Here is an 18,128-nt window from a genome sequence, read left to right as displayed (position 1 = left end):
TAACTAATTGAAATCATATGTAAATATATATATATATATAAATATATATATATATATGTATATATATATATATATATATATATATATATATATATATATATATATATATATATATATATATATATTTTTTTTTTTTTTTTTTTTTTTGCATTTTTTGCTCAATATGTGTATAATTACCAAAAATATTTTTTTTTAATTGGTAGAGATTAGGTTTGTAGATTAATCATTTGCTTCTATGGTATATATTTCATGGATAATCAACAGACATTTTCGATTTTTATTTTGATTTTCCACCTCCGGCTGGTTACATTTTTTATAGAGATTTTTTAAACCAACATGTTTACCTGGGCATATATCTATCAATCCCAATATAGTACTTTTTTAGAAAGGTGTGGATAGCGAAGTGGGTAACACTCACAACCCACAAGGGTTCAATTTCCAGCTTGGGTAGGAACAATGTGCAGTGCAATTAAAAGTCCTTCGACAAGTGAATTAGCTTACAGACCTAATAATTTAAGTAAGTTAGCTATATTTATATAATTAAATTTTTTTAATAAGGAAAACTGTAACTTGAGTGTGTACGTTGTTTTTTTCACAGCAGTGTAAGAGGACACTTTAGTTTCACGGGACTTGAACAGGTGCGGAGGTCAGATGATGATGAGGATCGACTGGTCGGGTCTGAAGTAACGATGGCGGTCTGACGGTTACAAACGGGCTTTTTTTTGGTCGGTTTTTGAAGTAATGCTGCAATGTGTTAGCCGCTCCGCCCGAATCTCCTCTTCTCTTACAGCTTTAAAACAGCCCACACACTTTGCACGGAGCTCCAGGTATGTTACTTAAGTGCCTTTGGGTTTGTTCTGCCTGTGTGTATTTAGTTGTTCAGATAGGTTCAGTCAGTCTAGTGCTAAGCTCTAAAGCCGACTCCGTTTGTTAGCGTAGCCCCAGATTTTCTGTTAATGCCGTTACAGTAACCCGGATTGAAAGTCCTCGACCCTGGTATAATATCGATATTTTAATATCTACATCATTTTATGTTTTTATATACAGTTCTTCTTTACAGCATAAGTTACAGTAACAGGGTGACTATGCTGAAGTAGGCTTTCTTTTGGCTTTGAATTTGTCGTTCCTCCTTAAATCGCCTAACAGCTGCATTGAACCGCTGCACGGTTTAAGGTGGTACGAAAATTCGAGTCCGAAAAGAAGCCGGCCTCAGCTTCGTCACAGGAGCCACATTTTACACATTTAGTTGTGACATTAGCTGGGAACCGTTTGTGTTTTTCTAATTACCGTAATTTTGACATGATAATTACTGTTTTATAAAACCGCTTTCTTTTATGTTATAGTCGGGTGACGGATATAACGAACAGTTTATTCAGTTAGCTACTGATAGCATGGTATAGAAACCGCTAAATTATCTAGAATAGTAACGTTACACTAGGCCATTTAAAGCACACACAAACTGAATTTGAAATCTTGTAATTTATTTTTTCTTAAGCTACACTTATCGCTAATGCGTGTATATTAACGGCCAACATACTTAAACAGGCCCTGTTTATTCTGTTAAAGCCCACTTCAGTCACAGAAATTCATATTAAATATATAATCTTGATGAACTCTATTTTATTTCCAAGAAATAAAATAGCAAGTATGTAAGGTTTGATCTATGAACATGTAATTTGTTTCCACCTCTATTTCAACTTACTCCTCTATGGTTCACCTGCAGCTCTAATGTGCTGTTTAAAAAAAAAAAAAAAAAAAAAAAAAAGAAATTATTATTATTATTTTGGACATCAAAATACAAGGTGAATTGGGCTTCTTTTATATATATATATATATATATATATATAATATTATTATATTTTTTTCAGTGTAAAATTATTTTATTTCAAACTCTGTTATATGGGCTCTTCAAAATGACAAATGACAACTAGTGCTATAAACGGGCCCAAAGGTGTCTATTCCAAACTTCACTTTGTGGGATGAAATAATGCAGCAGTTGCATTCTGCACTTATAAAGGCGTAGTATACGATTGTAATCAAAAACACTTTTTTAAAAAAGTAAAATTCATATGGTGTTTCTATACCTTTTGCTCGCTCTCCCATCTGTTTTTGTGCTGAAAACTAGTCTGATGTGTTTATGAAGCCCTAGTATCTGTTAATGAGTGATAAGACAGACTGGTTTGGTCCAGTGTGGTAGGATTTCACACTCTCTCTGCTCATGGCAGAGGCATCTGGGCTGTTTTTAGACAGTGGCAAGAGCTCCAAACATTAAAAAGTATGAACCAAAATGAGAATATTGCTCATGACTGCTTCATAGGTGGGTAATATTGACATACTTTTGTTGTTTTGAAACCGACAGTGCTACAAAACTAAACAACTCCAGGTACAAATGAGTTTCTGTGGTAATTCAAAGAGTGAATAAAAAACTTACAGAAGTTAAACTTCATCCATGTGCAAGCAACTGTCAGTTTTGTTTCCCTCACACACCCCACTCCACCTTAGACTCATAGCCTTGGAATGTAACCCAGCAGAAAGTACTGCGATTGCCCACAATCGTAGACATTCCCCTTAAGTTGGACCAGGAAGTTTGAACAAGAGACGGTCAAATGTTGACTGATAGTATTTTGGCAAGGGCTAATATTAGTCTTTGCTTAAGGTCTGTGATCTTCATCAATCTGTCATGATGGTGGTGTGAAACATCAGTGTTGAAGGTAACTTTAAACTATGGGATAGATTTTTAAACCCAGATTAAACCAGAGCATAGGCTAGAATATGACGCTTGGCGTCTGGATTAATGAATGAATAATTTGTTAATCACAGTTGGAGACACTTACTAATCTTCGCTTAGAAAAATCCTTTGCTTCATAACTCAAGTTCAAACTGTGTGCTGGTTGTAGACAGTCACATACAGAGCATGGGAGCACTACTGGGTAACGACTGAGCATGGGGATTGTATTTAATTCACTGTAAGTGTTTTTTAATTAATTTCTTATTCAGTTTTTCCAAATGCAGTCTCTCCAAGGCCAGATCACCAAGGAACTTTAAGTGATCAGTGCAGTGAGAGTGCAGAAAATTTCTTTTATTTTCTACATAGTTCAATTTTCAGTTCAGAATGGTTTGCTGGGAATGGCTCTGTTCTAGAGGAACTTTCTGGACCAGAATTGTTAACCGCAGTGGTGATGGAAACCAGGTTTCTGCAGTGTTTAATGCCTCTAAGTTACCTCACCGAAAAAAGATGACATATACTGTTGCATATTTTTTAACTGATGCATGAGACTTGAGTTATGTTCAAAATAGCTTCCTACTTGCTGTTCCTACATTATCACTATGTGTGTGTGTGTTTGTGTGTGTGTGTATATATATATGAGAGAGAGAACTGAATTTAGGAGTTTAGTGAAGGATTTCAGATCTCTCTTTTACCATGAACAATATTGATTAAAAACCTCAGCAGACATCTGTAAGTACAGATGTTGTTTTGAACAGTAAATACATTTTCTGTATTTGTATTATAGATATCACATCCCCTGGTTTCTATCACCACCACTGGATTCAGTAAGTTTCTCAGCAGTACACTTCTTTGGACAGTTCTTAGAAAGCCTCTAGTAGGAAATCCAGTGCTTTCAAAAATAGTGCTGGAAATATTGTGTATTATTTTTGTATTTAGAAAAAATATTTTCAGAATGACTTGGGTACAGCATATCCACCATTTAATCTGTCAGTTCTCAGTGGTTACTCTGTTCACAGCCTAATTTGGGAAATTATAGGGCATTCCTAGTGGTGTATATGGCTGTTGTTTGAGATTAACTTATTATGGTTTAACTCCAAGTATTTCTTAACAGATGTTCTGAGATTATGGTGTAAGTCTAAGTATCTCATCATTTTGAAACATTTAATTATTAAAGTTACTTTGAAACATATACTCGTGTTTAAAAATGAACAATACCTCCTTAAAGGACATGTTTTTTGAAAATGAATAATAAATTGAATATGAATAATGAGTTGAAATGAATAATCAGCATCCTCTGATGTCTTAAAATTGATACAAATTGAATCATAATAAAATAGGTTGAAAACATACTTTGAAAGTATTCCTTCTTTTTTTTTTTTCCAGAGTCATTTCAAACCTCAAAATGAGTGACCCAGCAGTAAAGAGGGTGGTGAGTAACATCATTCGCTCTCCAGAAGACAAACGCGAGTACAGAGGACTGGAGTTCATCAATGGCCTGAAAGCAATTCTTATCAGTGACCCAACCACAGACAAGTCATCAGCTGCACTCGATGTACACATAGGTAAAGTAGAAAAACGTCTTTTAGTTTTAGATGCAGCACTACTTCAGAGTCCTTCTCAATTCGAGATATTATATCTGTTCACCTCTTTGCCTGACATCAAGGAATCTGTGGTATCAGTGTCCTTATAGGCAGCTGTGTATATCATTCACTTACATTTTTCTTGCTTTAATTACTTTTTATATATGTGCTATTATTAAATAATGAAAAAATAAAAAATTGCATAAATAGAAGTTGAAATATACTTTGTTTTCCTCTGTCCTTATTTTCATAAAGAGCGATCTCTTTAGCTCAATGCTTTGTCAGCTGCCCTCTGTCTGTGTTTGTAATCTGTTGCAGTTGCTGACCTAGTACTCTAGATTCTTTGGCAGAATTTTAACTTCACAGGTGTGAACAAGCCATGCTGTAAAAGTATTTTATTTTAACTCATAATATCAAAATAATTGAAATCAACAAAAAAAAAATCAGTTATCTGATTGATATTTAGGTTTGGTTAGTATTTTAAACCTTGTTTTAATCTAAATGAGAGGAACATTTGGTTGTTAGACAAAAATGTCTACATTCATTTTCTTGCGTTAGCCAGACCACATGCATCATGTAAATTTTAGTCCAGATTTAATTTCAGTTTATACATTTTGAAAATGTGTTATATGGAGCATTGGGAATATCGCAATAAACCCAATATGTTCATATCAGACTATCTGTATAGTTAACAAACAAGATAAACTTGGTCAAGAAGCAATTTTATACCAACCTACTTTATACCAAACTACTAAATTTCATCTCATTAGAGAAGTAGGGTGTCTTCAGAATCTTAAGAAGGTGCAATGTGTCATGAGACTTAAGCATAGCTGCGAAGAGGATTAACAGATAACACTGCATCTTATGAGCTAAGGTTATTGCGTCTTACACACTGTGTGATTCATTCACAGTTCCAAGAAGACCTACTTTTTGTCCTCCTTTCTTGCTTTTAATACCTTGTTGATAGTTTAAATAAATAATGAATGTTTACGTTTCTTATTCAACTTAAATGAACATAAAAGGATCCATAAAACATTTAAACTGACCGGAATTTTTTTTCTTTTGAAGATATGACACATGCTTATGTTTTTTGTAGGACAGTGAACATTATTTAATTCCATTATTATGGTCTTGTTTGTTTCTGAGAAAAGAGCACCATTTGTTTTGTTGCCTATAGTGCTAATCGCTTATCTAGCACTTTTATTGAATTGTAAAGCAAATGCCTACAATCACTGTTGCGAAGGAAAAATTAATTGCACTTTTATAATTTTGTATGTAGCATGTACATTAAACATAGACTCGGAATAAAGCTATTAATCTGTATATCATTGTTTTGTAGCAAATTAAACAAACTTGTCATGTTTTTTCTATTGTGAAAAAGGTTTTACTTTGAGGGATTTAATAATAATAATAATGCTCAAATATTGTCTTTCCTCTGCTTATTTAGGCTCATTGTCAGATCCTCCAAACATTTCTGGATTGGCACATTTCTGTGAGCACATGTTGTTTCTGGGCACTGAGAAATATCCGAAAGAGAATGAGTACAGTCAGTTCTTGAGTGAGCATGCAGGTAGCTCCAACGCCTTCACCAGTGGAGAACACACCAACTACTATTTTGACGTTTCCCATGAGCACCTGCAAGGGGCACTGGATAGGTGAGTGAGTAGGAGACAAAAAGTAAAACTCATCCTGGTGAATAGCCTTGTTTCTATAATGGCAATGCCTGTATAAGTATCACACATCATCTGTGTACACCACTGTACTGGTAGCTTGTGCCATTCTTCAGAAATGAGTCATCTGGCATGTGTATATGGTTCAAGTGTCAAAGATGGACTATTGCATATAATGTCTGTAGAGACAGCAGGTGTGAAGCTGTTACACTATGAATAAACTATGAATTAGAGTTTGGAGATCAGGTGTCATTTTTCAGGTGGTGTACCATTACTTCTCTTGTGAATCATTTTGCTCTCAAGTTTGACTTTGTAAGTTGATATCAAAAGAGAGTTTGCGATTTCTAGTAGGGTGTTTTTACTATTAAAATGATTATAATCAAAATGAGTTTAATAAAGATAATTACCCCCAGTAATTTTAAGATTCCTAGTTTCATGTTTGTCATATATTGGTCATAATGCATGCTGAAGTCCAGCTGTTCACAAACTGTATGTTTCTGTAGTGAGGCAGAAAGGGCAGAAAGCACACCCAAATTTGACAGCCACAGTTTTGCCCAGAAACCTCCACTGTAACATGAATACAAGAGATGTATGGAATGGCAGGAGAAGATTCAGTGCTGCAAGTGTTGGAACAATTGGTTGTATAAAGTCCTTTTTCTCAGCAGTGCAATGACACTATCAAGGTGGTGTGTTAATGTGTTGCTTGGTGCATGTGGATTAAGTACAGTACTGATGCTGGTGGTTATAACAAACCCCATTTCCAGTTGGGGCACTGCAAAATGCAGTGATGTGCAAATAATCTAAACCCTATTTTTAATTGAAAATAGCACAAAGACATTATTTCAAATGAGGTAATGTTTTATCTTTTATTTTATTTTTTATATATATATGTATATGTGTATATATATATGTATGTATATGTGTGTGTGTGTGTGTGTATATATATATATATATATATATATATATATATATAAATTATTTTTTAAATTTGATGCTACCAGCATGTTCCAAAAATGGGGCTGAGATAACGAAAGATTTGTTTTAAAAAGAGAAGTTTATAGAGACCTTACCTTATAGAGGCTGAGTATTTCAGAAGTAAAGATGGAGGGGTTCACCACTCTAATACACTGGGTGGACAAATAGTGCAACAACTCAAAAATCAAGCAGAAAAGATTCAGAGAATCCAGAGAAATCTCTATTATGCAAGGCATAAGACTCAATACCAATATGTCTGGCTGTGAATTTTCGACTCCTCGTGTGGCACTGAATTAAACATGGAAATACGTGCATGGTTTCAGAAACACTTACCAAATCCGTTGTCTGTGAACACAATAAAATGCGAGTTAAAATTCACAAATCCAAAGTATAAGACATATAAATAGGACCCAGAAACACAGTAGAATTCCCAGGGCCTGAGCTCGTTTTAGTTAAAGAATCTGGGTGCTAAACTGGCCCAGAAAAGTGCTGTAATGGAGACCCTGATTTGTTGAGCAGCTAAAATCATATAACAATAAAGAATGGGAAAACATTTCATTAAAAAAAAAATAGCAGCAATCGGTCTTCTTAGTTCCCAAATGTTTACAGAGTTTTGTTAAATAAAGAGGGGATGCAGCCCAGTGGTAAACATACCCCTTTCCCCAATTTTCTTGACTGTGTTGCTGGCATTAAATTCAAAATAGGGGAATAACCAAAAATCCAGCCAAAGTTATCCTCTGGACAGTGTCCTGTAACCTGCGATTCGAGTACTAGAGGATAACTGACAATCTGTACCTAAAATGGATGAGCCCCTGTCTCTGGCTTTTCATCTACCAGACAGACAATGTAGATGTGTCTAACACATGTAGATGTGGCCAGTGAGTGGGCACAGGGTTTTAAAAACTCTAGGAACTCTTCTGTTCTTAATCCATTTACACCATGCAACTCGCGCTAACACACCACCATGTTAATGTCACTTCAGTTTTGAGAATGATTCACTGGCCAAATAAAACATGCTCTGTGGTGGTCTTGATCATTTGAAGAACAAAGGTTCTTAGCAATTAATATGCTCTTAAACATATGTTTTAAGATGTCAGTAATTGGTGAGGAGCTGCTTAGGCTTTTTAAATAAACAATGTTTGTATGGTTTGGTTCTTTATCAGACTAAAGGCAAATTTTATTTATGTATGGCTGAAATTAATTTAATTGTGTTTGACCTAGTGCATAAAGTTAATCTGTTTAAGTTGTTAATTTGTCTGATTGGATTTTGTGGCCTTTGTATAGGCATTCGACAATTTGCATCACATATTTGAATGGCTGTTTGAATCTGCAAGAATAATTCTTGTAGTTTTGCATGTATGTAAAGAACAAGATGTTACCGTCTAAATTGGACACTGTCTTAACTGCTTTTTTTCCCCCTTCCTAGAATGGCCTAGGTTGATATCAACTCAGAATTATTTTTTGTTTGGATATTGTGGGTAGATTTTGCTTATCTAAGATTTTTGTGTCATTAATTTTTTTTATCAATTTTGTGTTCTCTGGATAGATTTGCACAGTTCTTCCTGTGTCCCCTATTTGATGAGAGCTGCAAGGACCGTGAAGTGAATGCTGTGGACTCAGAGCATGAGAAGAACTTAATGAATGATGCATGGAGACTCTTTCAGCTGGAGAAGGCCACTGGGAACCCCGATCACCCTTTTAGCAAATTTGGAACAGGTGTAGTATTAAAAAAATAAAAAATAAAAAATAATAATAATAACAATAAATAAATAAAAAATAAATTGTGCGTTTAATAAGAGACGGGCAGTATGACAGCTTTACTGTTAGCATGGTAAACACGTCTCGTGACCAAAATGTGTACGTTTTCTATACATAAAAACACTGTCTGAACACACATTTGAAAAGAGAACATTATTAGTCATGTTGTATTTTATGCATTACTGTATCTGAGATGAATGATGATGATGATGAATCCATTGTGATCAGTCCTGGCCAGCAGACCTGTTCCAGTTCCTAAGCCCGTCTCCTTCTGTAACACAAGATAGGCCAGTGCTTCACAGAATCTCTTGAGAGCTGTGTGCCCTCCTTTGTTTAATGAAGGCCATTGAAATGCTGAAATAACAGGCACTAGGGAATAATGTCCAAAGTAATTTGGTGTGTTCTGCCATCATAAGATTTTCTGAGCTCAGAATAGCCAGTTGGTGGCAGTCTGGAGTTATATAAGCTTGATCTGGTCTAAGAATAGATTTGCTCAGGTCAACTACAGTGGTCTTAATGAAAACCAGTGATGTTCTCTACTGAATCCAGATCAGAGCAAGTCTAAGTACTCTTCCAGCTGGCAAATGTGAGAATTGGGGCTTATGTCTGATGTCCAGATGCTGTTTGTTTTTCTGTTGTGTCAGCAGAGGTGAAGAAGCCATATGTCCCCACACTACCCATGAGAACAAGCACATGGCTTAGTATAGTCTTAGTCAAACAGTTGTATGGCGAGTCTCTTTTCCTGCATAATTAATGAGACTGACCTTAGTAGATTTGTATTTTGACTTTGCCAGGTGTTTGTACAGCCTTTGTCACTTTAGATTTTAATGTTTGAAAGCGCTAGATGTTCTATGAAGGTTTCGAAAACATTTTCTATGGCAGAATTATTTACACTGATATAACAACTTTATATATTTTTGTAGGCAATAAGTTGACCTTGGAAACGAGGCCTTCACAAGATGGCATTGATGTTCGTCAGGAGCTGCTAAAATTCCACTCAACATATTATTCTTCAAATCTGATGGGACTTTGTGTTCTGGGGAGAGGTCAGTCACACACACTACTGTCAGTTGTCTTAAAAAAAAAGGGGGGGGGGGGATTTTTCTGCTCCTATAGAGGTTAAGGGTTTCTGGTTCCCAAATCAACATTTTAAATGCATTTAAGTACATATCGCTATCCAATAAAAAATCTCCCAAATAATTACAGGAGAAGGCGACGATACCCTCTTAAATCTCAATGGAAGGCAATGTAAAAAATTTTAATTCCATGTAACTTGGAGCTTTTTATTGGTCCATTTTTAAAATAGACAAAAATAATTATATAGGTTTGTCATTGGACAGTGACAATATGCAAATTCCATATACCCAGGTCAACATAACATAATGAACACCTCCTTGTTTCTACATTCATGGGCCATTCTTTCAGCTCCACTGACCAGACTGGAGCGCTTTGTAGTTCTACAATTACAGACTGTAATCCAGCTATTGCTTTGCATAATTTGTTAGCCTCATTCTATCCTGTTCTTTAATGGTCAAGGCTGCTAGAAAGCAGGTATGATTCAGATGGTGAGTCATTCTCAGCTTTGCAGTGACTCTAATATGATGTTGTTGTGATAGTGATTGTATAGTGATAGTGTTGTATGTGTTACACTGATATGAGTGGATCAGACATAGCAGGGCTGCTTGAGTTTGTAAGCCCCTCAGTGTACAGCTGAACTTGGAATAGTCCACCTAACAAAAATATCCAGACAACAGCATCCGGTGGGCAGCATTTTGTGTCCACTAATGAAGGACTAAGGGAATGACTTAACATAAACTGCAGCAACAGATGAGCTACAGTCTCTGACTTTACACCTACAAGGTGTACCAACATGTTTGGTGTGTCTAATGTCACTTTTCCACCACATGGTTCTAATCGACTCAACACTACACGGCTCGGCATGTTTTGAAGCTTATTGCTATTCCACTGGTAGCCCCCCCCCCCCCCCCCTGGAAAATGGATCCGGTGTCGTTGCAAAAACAGGAACCGTTGGCTTTTCATAAACCACAACAACAGCAGCGGAAAAGTTAGCTGCTTTTGATTCATCATGTATTCACATGTTGTTTTTGTTTTTTGGACTGAACATGGCTCTGTACCCCAGTTCTCACAGATCAGTTTTACTTGTTGCACATTCGGCTTTCGCTGGAAATTTTCGTCTGCTTCCTACCCAAGGAGCATATCTCAAGGTAAAGTTGTGAGCTGTCATTGTAAGGGAAAAACTTAAGAGATTTTAAAAGTGGAGGGTTTGTGCTGGATTTGAATGAGCTCTGCATTTTGTGGTGATTGACATGGCTCTGGTCAATTAGCGCTCTGCAGGGTTTACACATCACCATTTAGTACCTACTTAATACAATTGGAACTCTGGGGAGCTGGGACTGAAAACCTACCCGGTTCCGGAGACCAGGTACCAGATTTGGCCAGTGAAAAAGCAAAAGAGCTGAGTTGAGTAGGGTTGTGTAGGTTCTATGCAGTGGAAAAGTGCCATAATACTGGACAGTTAGTGGACACATCGCTTAAGACCTTGAGCAGCACTGCTGTGTCTGATTCACTGGTGCCAGTGCAACACATACTAACACCACCACGTCAGTGTCACAGCAGCACTGAGAATAACCTATCACCCAAATCATAATTGCTCTGTGGGGGTTCTATTTGTTAAAGAACAGTGTGGAAAAAGGGGAAGCAAACAACGTTTTCAAAGCAAGAGATGGACTGCTGTCTGTAATTGTACAATTACAAAGTGCTCCTGTATGGTCACTGGAGCTTAGTTAATGGACAGTGAATGTTGAAACAAGGAGGTGGTCATAGTGTTATGTTTATGTGTGTTTAGCTTGCACTAGGAGACTTATTTGACTATCAAGCACTCACTTTTAAATGGTTTTGGCATATGTTCAATTCAGACGTTGCAAAAAATGAATCATTCCACTGGACAAATGCTGTTTGAGGGAAAAAAAATAGCTTTTTGTGTGGAAAAGCTCCTTTCTAAAAGTCTTCCCATTGCTTTCCTTCCGCTTGAGCCATGCTGTTTCACACTTAAACAGGTTTCAGAAGTCCAGTTCCATGAAATGTTTGAGTATTCTTTTATGATATACTTATTTGCTCATAAAATTATCTGCTTCTGCCTCTGGTTTTCCTCTTTCCTATGCTATGCTTGATTTTGATTAATGTTATTACCTGAGTTTTTATTTCAAACTGTAAAGGGGAATATTGCTGGTCTAATCATTTACTTTGGTTTTGATTCATTTCACAATGTTTGTTTCGTTCCCTCAAAGTTATATATTCTTCTAACAGGATGAAAGAGACAGCTGTGTTTATGATGACATGACCTTATAATGAATGGTTTTCACAGTTCTTTTCTACAGAGAGCCCATACAACATTTTGCTGCTTTTTAATGCTTTTACCATTAAAAGGCACAAACCTGAAGTCAGGCAGAGCTGACCTTGAATCACAAATGGCATTTTTACTCATGCTAGTTTTTTGCTGCATGACTCATTGGTCTTTTCATATGCTTTGGAAGCATTTAAGTGTAGGAGGAGAACCAGGATGGTAGAAAGTGTTGCATATAAATACATTCATACAATAATTACTTACAAAGATCTGCATTTTGTTCTGAGAATGTACTTTTCCCTGTTTTTCTCAGAATCTTTGGATGAGTTGACTTCTATGGTTGTTAAGCTTTTTGGAGAGGTGGAGAACAAATCTGTACCCATCCCTGAGTTTCATGTGCATCCCTTCCAGGAAGAGCATCTTAGGGTAAGATTTGCTTGAGGCACAGTAATTGTTACATTTACAGATTTTACATCTACTTCTGGTTTTGTATGAAATCTTTGTAAGGGTTTTCTTCTCATTTAAAACTTCTTTATAAGAGATACTTTTATTTTGCTCACTGTTCAGTGTTACATGTTTGTGCTCTACCTTTTTGCAGCAATTTTACAAGGTTGTACCCATCAAGGACATCAGGAACCTATATGTGACCTTCCCTATTCCAGACCTGCAGAAATATTATAAATCTAACCCTGGGCATTATCTGGGGCACCTGATAGGGCATGAAGGTCCAGGCAGCCTGCTGTCTGAATTGAAATCTAAAGGTGAGGAAAGTTTTGAAAAAGGCAATGGAATATACATAATTCTATAGCTAGACAAATCTTATTAACTTTGGCTTGCTATAGGTGGTCTGCTTTGCTTCTTTGTGCTTGTTTGAATTTGAAGTGGATATATGTATTAGCATGTACAGTGGCAATATATTAAATAACAAAAAGAAAAGCACTTGAGTACGTTTTCCCTTCTTTTATATATCACAAATTCCACTCATTTATCTGTGTATATTTTATAGAAGATATGATTAAGGTGAAGTGTCTTTGTTTCAGGCTGGGTTAATACTTTAGTTGGAGGCCAGAAAGAAGGAGCCAGAGGTTTCATGTTCTTTATCATCAATGTGGATTTAACAGAAGAAGGACTGTGTAAGCAACACTGCTTTTTCTATTAGTGCAAATCTTAAAAAAACATGATTCTGTTTTGTGTAAAGGCTTGTATTGCTTAGAAATAACTCACCATTAAGGGTTTGGATATGCTTGAAAACTGTTTCTCACAATCTTTCCAGTGCATGTAGAAGACATCATCTTTCACATGTTCCAGTACATTCAGAAGCTCCGTACAGAAGGCCCTCAGGAGTGGGTTTTCCAGGAATGTAAGGTAAGCCAGCAAGCTGTTGTTATATGTCTCATTTGGAGTATTAGCCAATCTAAGCAAAGATGCAAAATTGATTATGGACTAGGAGCATTAGTTCTAAACTTGAATATTTATGGGTTAATAAAAGTTACATTAACCCATAGGAACCCATGGTGACATGTGTGTCACAAACCTTTTAGAAGGTCTGTAAAATTTCCTACACATTTTTATTATTCACTTTATATTATGATGTACCTAAGTGACATTTACTGAACATCCTGGATGCAGTCACATGAGTTTGTGTACTTTTGACCTCATTTATTGAATGATGGTGTGCTTGGTGAGTACATAGAGACTATATTTATGTCTCTAAAAGGTGTGTTCAAACCTGTTTAACCATTCAAATGCTTTAGAAACATGCTAACTTACATGTTCCATATGACACATTCTGATCCTATTTCAAGAACAAAATGTTGAAATACAAGTTACAAAAAGTTGTTGTGATGGTTATGTCACATTGGGATTTTAATAATTACAGAATGTGGCACAAAATGTGAAAAATGGGTTCCATGTGGTTTATTTCATCTGTTTTAGTTTTCTCATAATTTGGCTTTATGGTGAACTGATGCACACATCACCCTGTGTCACAAGAACAACATATTGCTCCACTGCATTGGTGTTAATCAGATGTAAATAAATAGAACTTGTATGTGTGTGAGTGCAAATACCGAGGTAGTCAGTAAAATGGTGTGCTTTTTCTTCACTTGTTAGCAAAATGTCAAAGGCTGGCTTATACTGATGTCAGTAAAATTCTTAGTTTAGGCTGTTTGACATCTAGAGCTTGTAATCTTTTTATAGCCCGAAGTTACGATGAGCATATAGTTGATGACATCTACTGGTGTTTGTTTAGAAATCCAAAAAGAAGTAAAAAAAAAAAAAAAAAAACATGATAGTTCTTAGAGAAAGCACTAACTTTTTTAGATCTTTAATTTTTTTTTTTTTGGTGTTATTGCGGACAGGATTTGAACACCGTGGCCTTCAGATTCAAGGATAAGGAACGTCCACGTGGATACACCTCTAAAGTGGCTGGGCTGTTGCATGTAGGTTTTCTCTTTTAACTCCACCTAGAAAGGTTATCACCATATTGCATTTATGCTTCACTTATTAGAGGTTCTCTCTTTGGTATGAGAGCATGTCATGCAATAAGTAGTAAAAAAAACATTAAAACTCCTGTATTTTTTGCTGAATTTGTCATTATAATAGTTTGTCAAATGGTTCTGCTATGCTTTAAGTACTACCCGCTGGAGGAGATTCTTGCTGCTGAGTACATGTTGGAGGACTTCAGACCAGACCTTATAGAGATGGTGCTGGATAAACTAAGACCAGAAAATGTCAGGTAAACTAAGATTATGTACGGCAGGGATTTAATGATACATTCTGCAGGTTTGTGACTGTGTTCTAATGATATTTTACCAAAAAGTATACACAAGATGCCAGATTAACTCGTATGTATCTAGTAAAGGGAAAAGCAGCCCAATATTGTGCAACATGCCAAACTCAGCTTACGATAAAACATTTAATGTTGGACCTTATTGATTTTGGCCATGAGAGGCAACAGATCCTAACTGCAAAGTTCATAACTGAATTATTCAACAATAAGAAAGCATCTGCACTACTAAAATTCCTGTCAGTAACAAAACTTAAGCAACACATATGACGAACTTAAATAGATGACATCCTCAACATATCTAATAAAAACTGTATTAGTAAATCAATTACATCTTACTACCATAAATGTGGCCCTGTTGGCAGATGTGGCATTAATTACAAACTAACTGATATGACTAAATGATATTTTAATTAGGGATGCACCAATTTTGAATTTTTGGGCAGATGAAATAACCGATAATTAGCCCCTTGGAGTCGCCAATACTAATATTAATAACTAATTTTATCTTCTTGTAATTGAAGCAAAATCATATTTGATTAAAGCAAAGCAAATTCTTTTAATCATAGATTGTCATTGGAAAAGCCTTTTCTTCAGTATTTGTACATCTCTGTACTCATTTAATTTTATCTTTTAAGAATATTAGTTGTATTTCATTTATATTTTTATCAAATATTTACTGCTGAAAATTACTTTATGAAAATTAATCTTTTGGTTCAAAATGTTTGAGTTGAATTGATTTGAAACATTGTACATTTTCTATTATAATTTTTACCTTGACATGAATAGAAGGAGGTTTAAAATTGTCAAGAGAAACAAATGTTCCGGTTTTTACAATATTATAAACAACCAAGTAAAAACATATTTCTCTCAGAATCTCTGTGATGAAAAATGCAGGAAATGCAGCCATTCACTACTTGTAGAGATTGTTGTGAAGTACCGACCTTTCTTTTTGCCACTGGTTGGTTAATAGCTCTGCTCTGCATGCATATGAAAAATTGTCTCTAAAAAGTCACACAAGAAACATCTCATGATGGCTTGAGGCAAAACGTTTTACCAAGATCTAGGCAACAAAACAGTTGAACAACATAGCAATCACACGGGTCACTGACAGATTTCTCAACTCCTAAATTGTGTAAGTATCATTTGCTCCATTATACACAAGTGGAAGGAGCATCACATAACCCTCAGCAGGCCATGCAGAGGAAAGTGAACACTGGAATCCAAATAATTGAAAGGAAAATTAATGGAGGAATGTTCTAAAAGATTAATAGTTTGGCATCCACCACTGGTGGATAATGAGACGTTGGTGGGATTTCTAGCAGGACAATGATCCTAGTAGTTCCATAGGAATACAGTAGGGAAATGGACCAGTCAATGACTAAATTTAAATTCAGTGGATACTCTGGAACGAACTGAATCTCAAGATTCACCAATCGGCCCCCTAATGTGTTGAAGTAGGTCAGGATCATGCTGGGACACTGTAAACAATTTTAATTTGTTCATATAGGATGGAATCAGCATAATATGCTGTGTTTGAGTTAGCAATGTCTGGTCTACATGTTATGTGACTAGCTCCATTGTAATATTAATATTGCTGAGAATAATTATTTTCTTACTTGAAAAATATTTACATGCAGTACCCTGACCCTGTGTACATTTGCAGTTATACCTTTTTATTAATTTATTTATTCACTTAACTGAGGGAATGTAGTCATTGTCCGTGCTACCGTCCGAGACTTCCATTTCAACTGAAGCCCAAAGGTTAGACAAAACCCATTGTATCACACAATCTGTATGCAAACACTTGTTTTAAAATGTTTTATTTTCTAGACACAATTCATGACATCCTTAGGGGTGATTTGGATGTGTCTATACTTGGGGTAAATGTCTTTCCTCTCTTCAAAGATATGGCTTCATGTTTATACTCCTTTTACTCTGAATGTCAATCATAATATATATATATTTTTCCCTATCATGCTACTTGAAGCAACACAGGATTGTAGCGGACTTCTGGTTTTGAAGTGTGCTCTCTGAGACTGTGGGGTTGTGCTTCTGTGTTAGTTTGGAAAAGTAGCTCTTTTTCTCATCCAAATTCATTGGAATGTGAGAGCCTTGTGAATTCAATTTCCTCTGAAGCTTCAAAAGAGAAATGCTCCACTGTCAGTATTGGTTCATAACACCCCAGGCAATGTTATCTTACTGTCGACTGGAAGAAGGGCAAGACATCAACAGATTTCACATTGCAGCCTAGCCTGTTGGGTTTCACTTTGAAATATTGTTGTCATACTAGGGAGTCTTTTCAGGATGATGTTTTCTGAAACATGCAGCACATGCTTTTGCCTCATTCATTTGTATTGTGCAACAAATAAACACGAATACATTTTTAATAGTTAATGGTGTGTCGCACCTTATTGAAATAACATGCATTGGTTTTGCTGAAGCTCCTACACATCAGCTTATAGCATCTCATGTATCCCTTTCAATTTTAGGGCTTATGATTGAAGTTTAATACTGTGGAGTTTAGATACTAAGCAGAAGCTGATGAAAAGTGAGCTTCTCTGGAAATCCACTTAAGTGGATCAGCAGACTGCTGCATGGCTATAAATGACTGGTCCAGGCTGTTGAATTGGTTTAGCAGTCATGTTCACTGAAAGCTAATCTAGTTTTTTAAGATTTGCTACACAGAATCACAAGTCTTTTGAAAGTGTTACATTGGTGGAAATCCATGCTAATAGCCGTGGGACAGAGGGTCAGGTCACCTGGTCACATTTTAATCACTGCATGCCTTCTAGCTTTGCAGGATTAAGTTCAGTTTAAGAGTTTCAGGCTTAACACTCCATTTTCACTTTGGTAACAGAGGAGGTTCGAGTTAGTGCTTTGATTCACTGTGACTCTCTGTAGACTGACAATTTTAGGGCTTGTTATGCAATTGATTGATGCTGGTGACTCAGAATAGCAGGTCATTTTTCTGAAAGTACCTCAATGGATCAGAGCAGCCCAAATCACTGAGGTGTTTTTTTTTTTTAATCACCCCCCCCCCCCAGATATAAAGCATCGATCCTTGTCCTGGTGCACCAGAAACTCAAGCTCTCCAAGTTTAATGCAATCATTTTTGTTCTGAAAGCCACTTACCCTAGAACAGATTTGCTAAAAGCAGTATTTCTGTCTTCTGGCCTTCCTCTGAGACACTTTGATAGATGGAATATGTCAATGTTGCGTAAACTGATATTGGTGTGATTGTTGTACAGGTATCGATGCTGGT

The 18,128-nt window shown here is 36.1% G+C and overlaps 1 protein-coding gene across 2 annotated transcripts in view; it reads left to right on the top strand.

Annotated features, from left to right (window-relative positions):
- Positions 1-398: 398 nt before the first annotated feature.
- The window catches only part of ide (insulin-degrading enzyme), a 35,457-nt gene continuing 17,727 nt past the window's right edge, over positions 399-18,128 (top strand). The window contains exons 1-12 of one of the 2 annotated variants that reach the window (XM_066678656.1): positions 399-517; positions 599-827; positions 4,112-4,290; positions 5,756-5,963; positions 8,500-8,669; positions 9,635-9,757; positions 12,389-12,501; positions 12,674-12,836; positions 13,116-13,208; positions 13,349-13,440; positions 14,436-14,516; positions 14,709-14,812. In XM_066678656.1, coding sequence (XP_066534753.1) covers positions 742-827; positions 4,112-4,290; positions 5,756-5,963; positions 8,500-8,669; positions 9,635-9,757; positions 12,389-12,501; positions 12,674-12,836; positions 13,116-13,208; positions 13,349-13,440; positions 14,436-14,516; positions 14,709-14,812 — 1,412 coding nt within the window. In that variant the 5' untranslated portion in view covers positions 399-517; positions 599-741. Of the gene's footprint in view, positions 518-598; positions 828-3,512; positions 3,553-4,111; positions 4,291-5,755; positions 5,964-8,499; positions 8,670-9,634; positions 9,758-12,388; positions 12,502-12,673; positions 12,837-13,115; positions 13,209-13,348; positions 13,441-14,435; positions 14,517-14,708; positions 14,813-18,128 lie in introns of those variants that run through there. The other variant, XM_066678657.1, reaches the window with a different exon arrangement.

The sequence above is a fragment of the Hoplias malabaricus genome, chromosome 8, assembly GCF_029633855.1.
Source record: "Hoplias malabaricus isolate fHopMal1 chromosome 8, fHopMal1.hap1, whole genome shotgun sequence".
NCBI classification, from domain to species: domain Eukaryota; kingdom Metazoa; phylum Chordata; class Actinopteri; order Characiformes; family Erythrinidae; genus Hoplias; species Hoplias malabaricus.
Note: the sequence above shows the minus strand (reverse complement) of the source record. Positions and strands in the feature narration are given on the sequence as shown.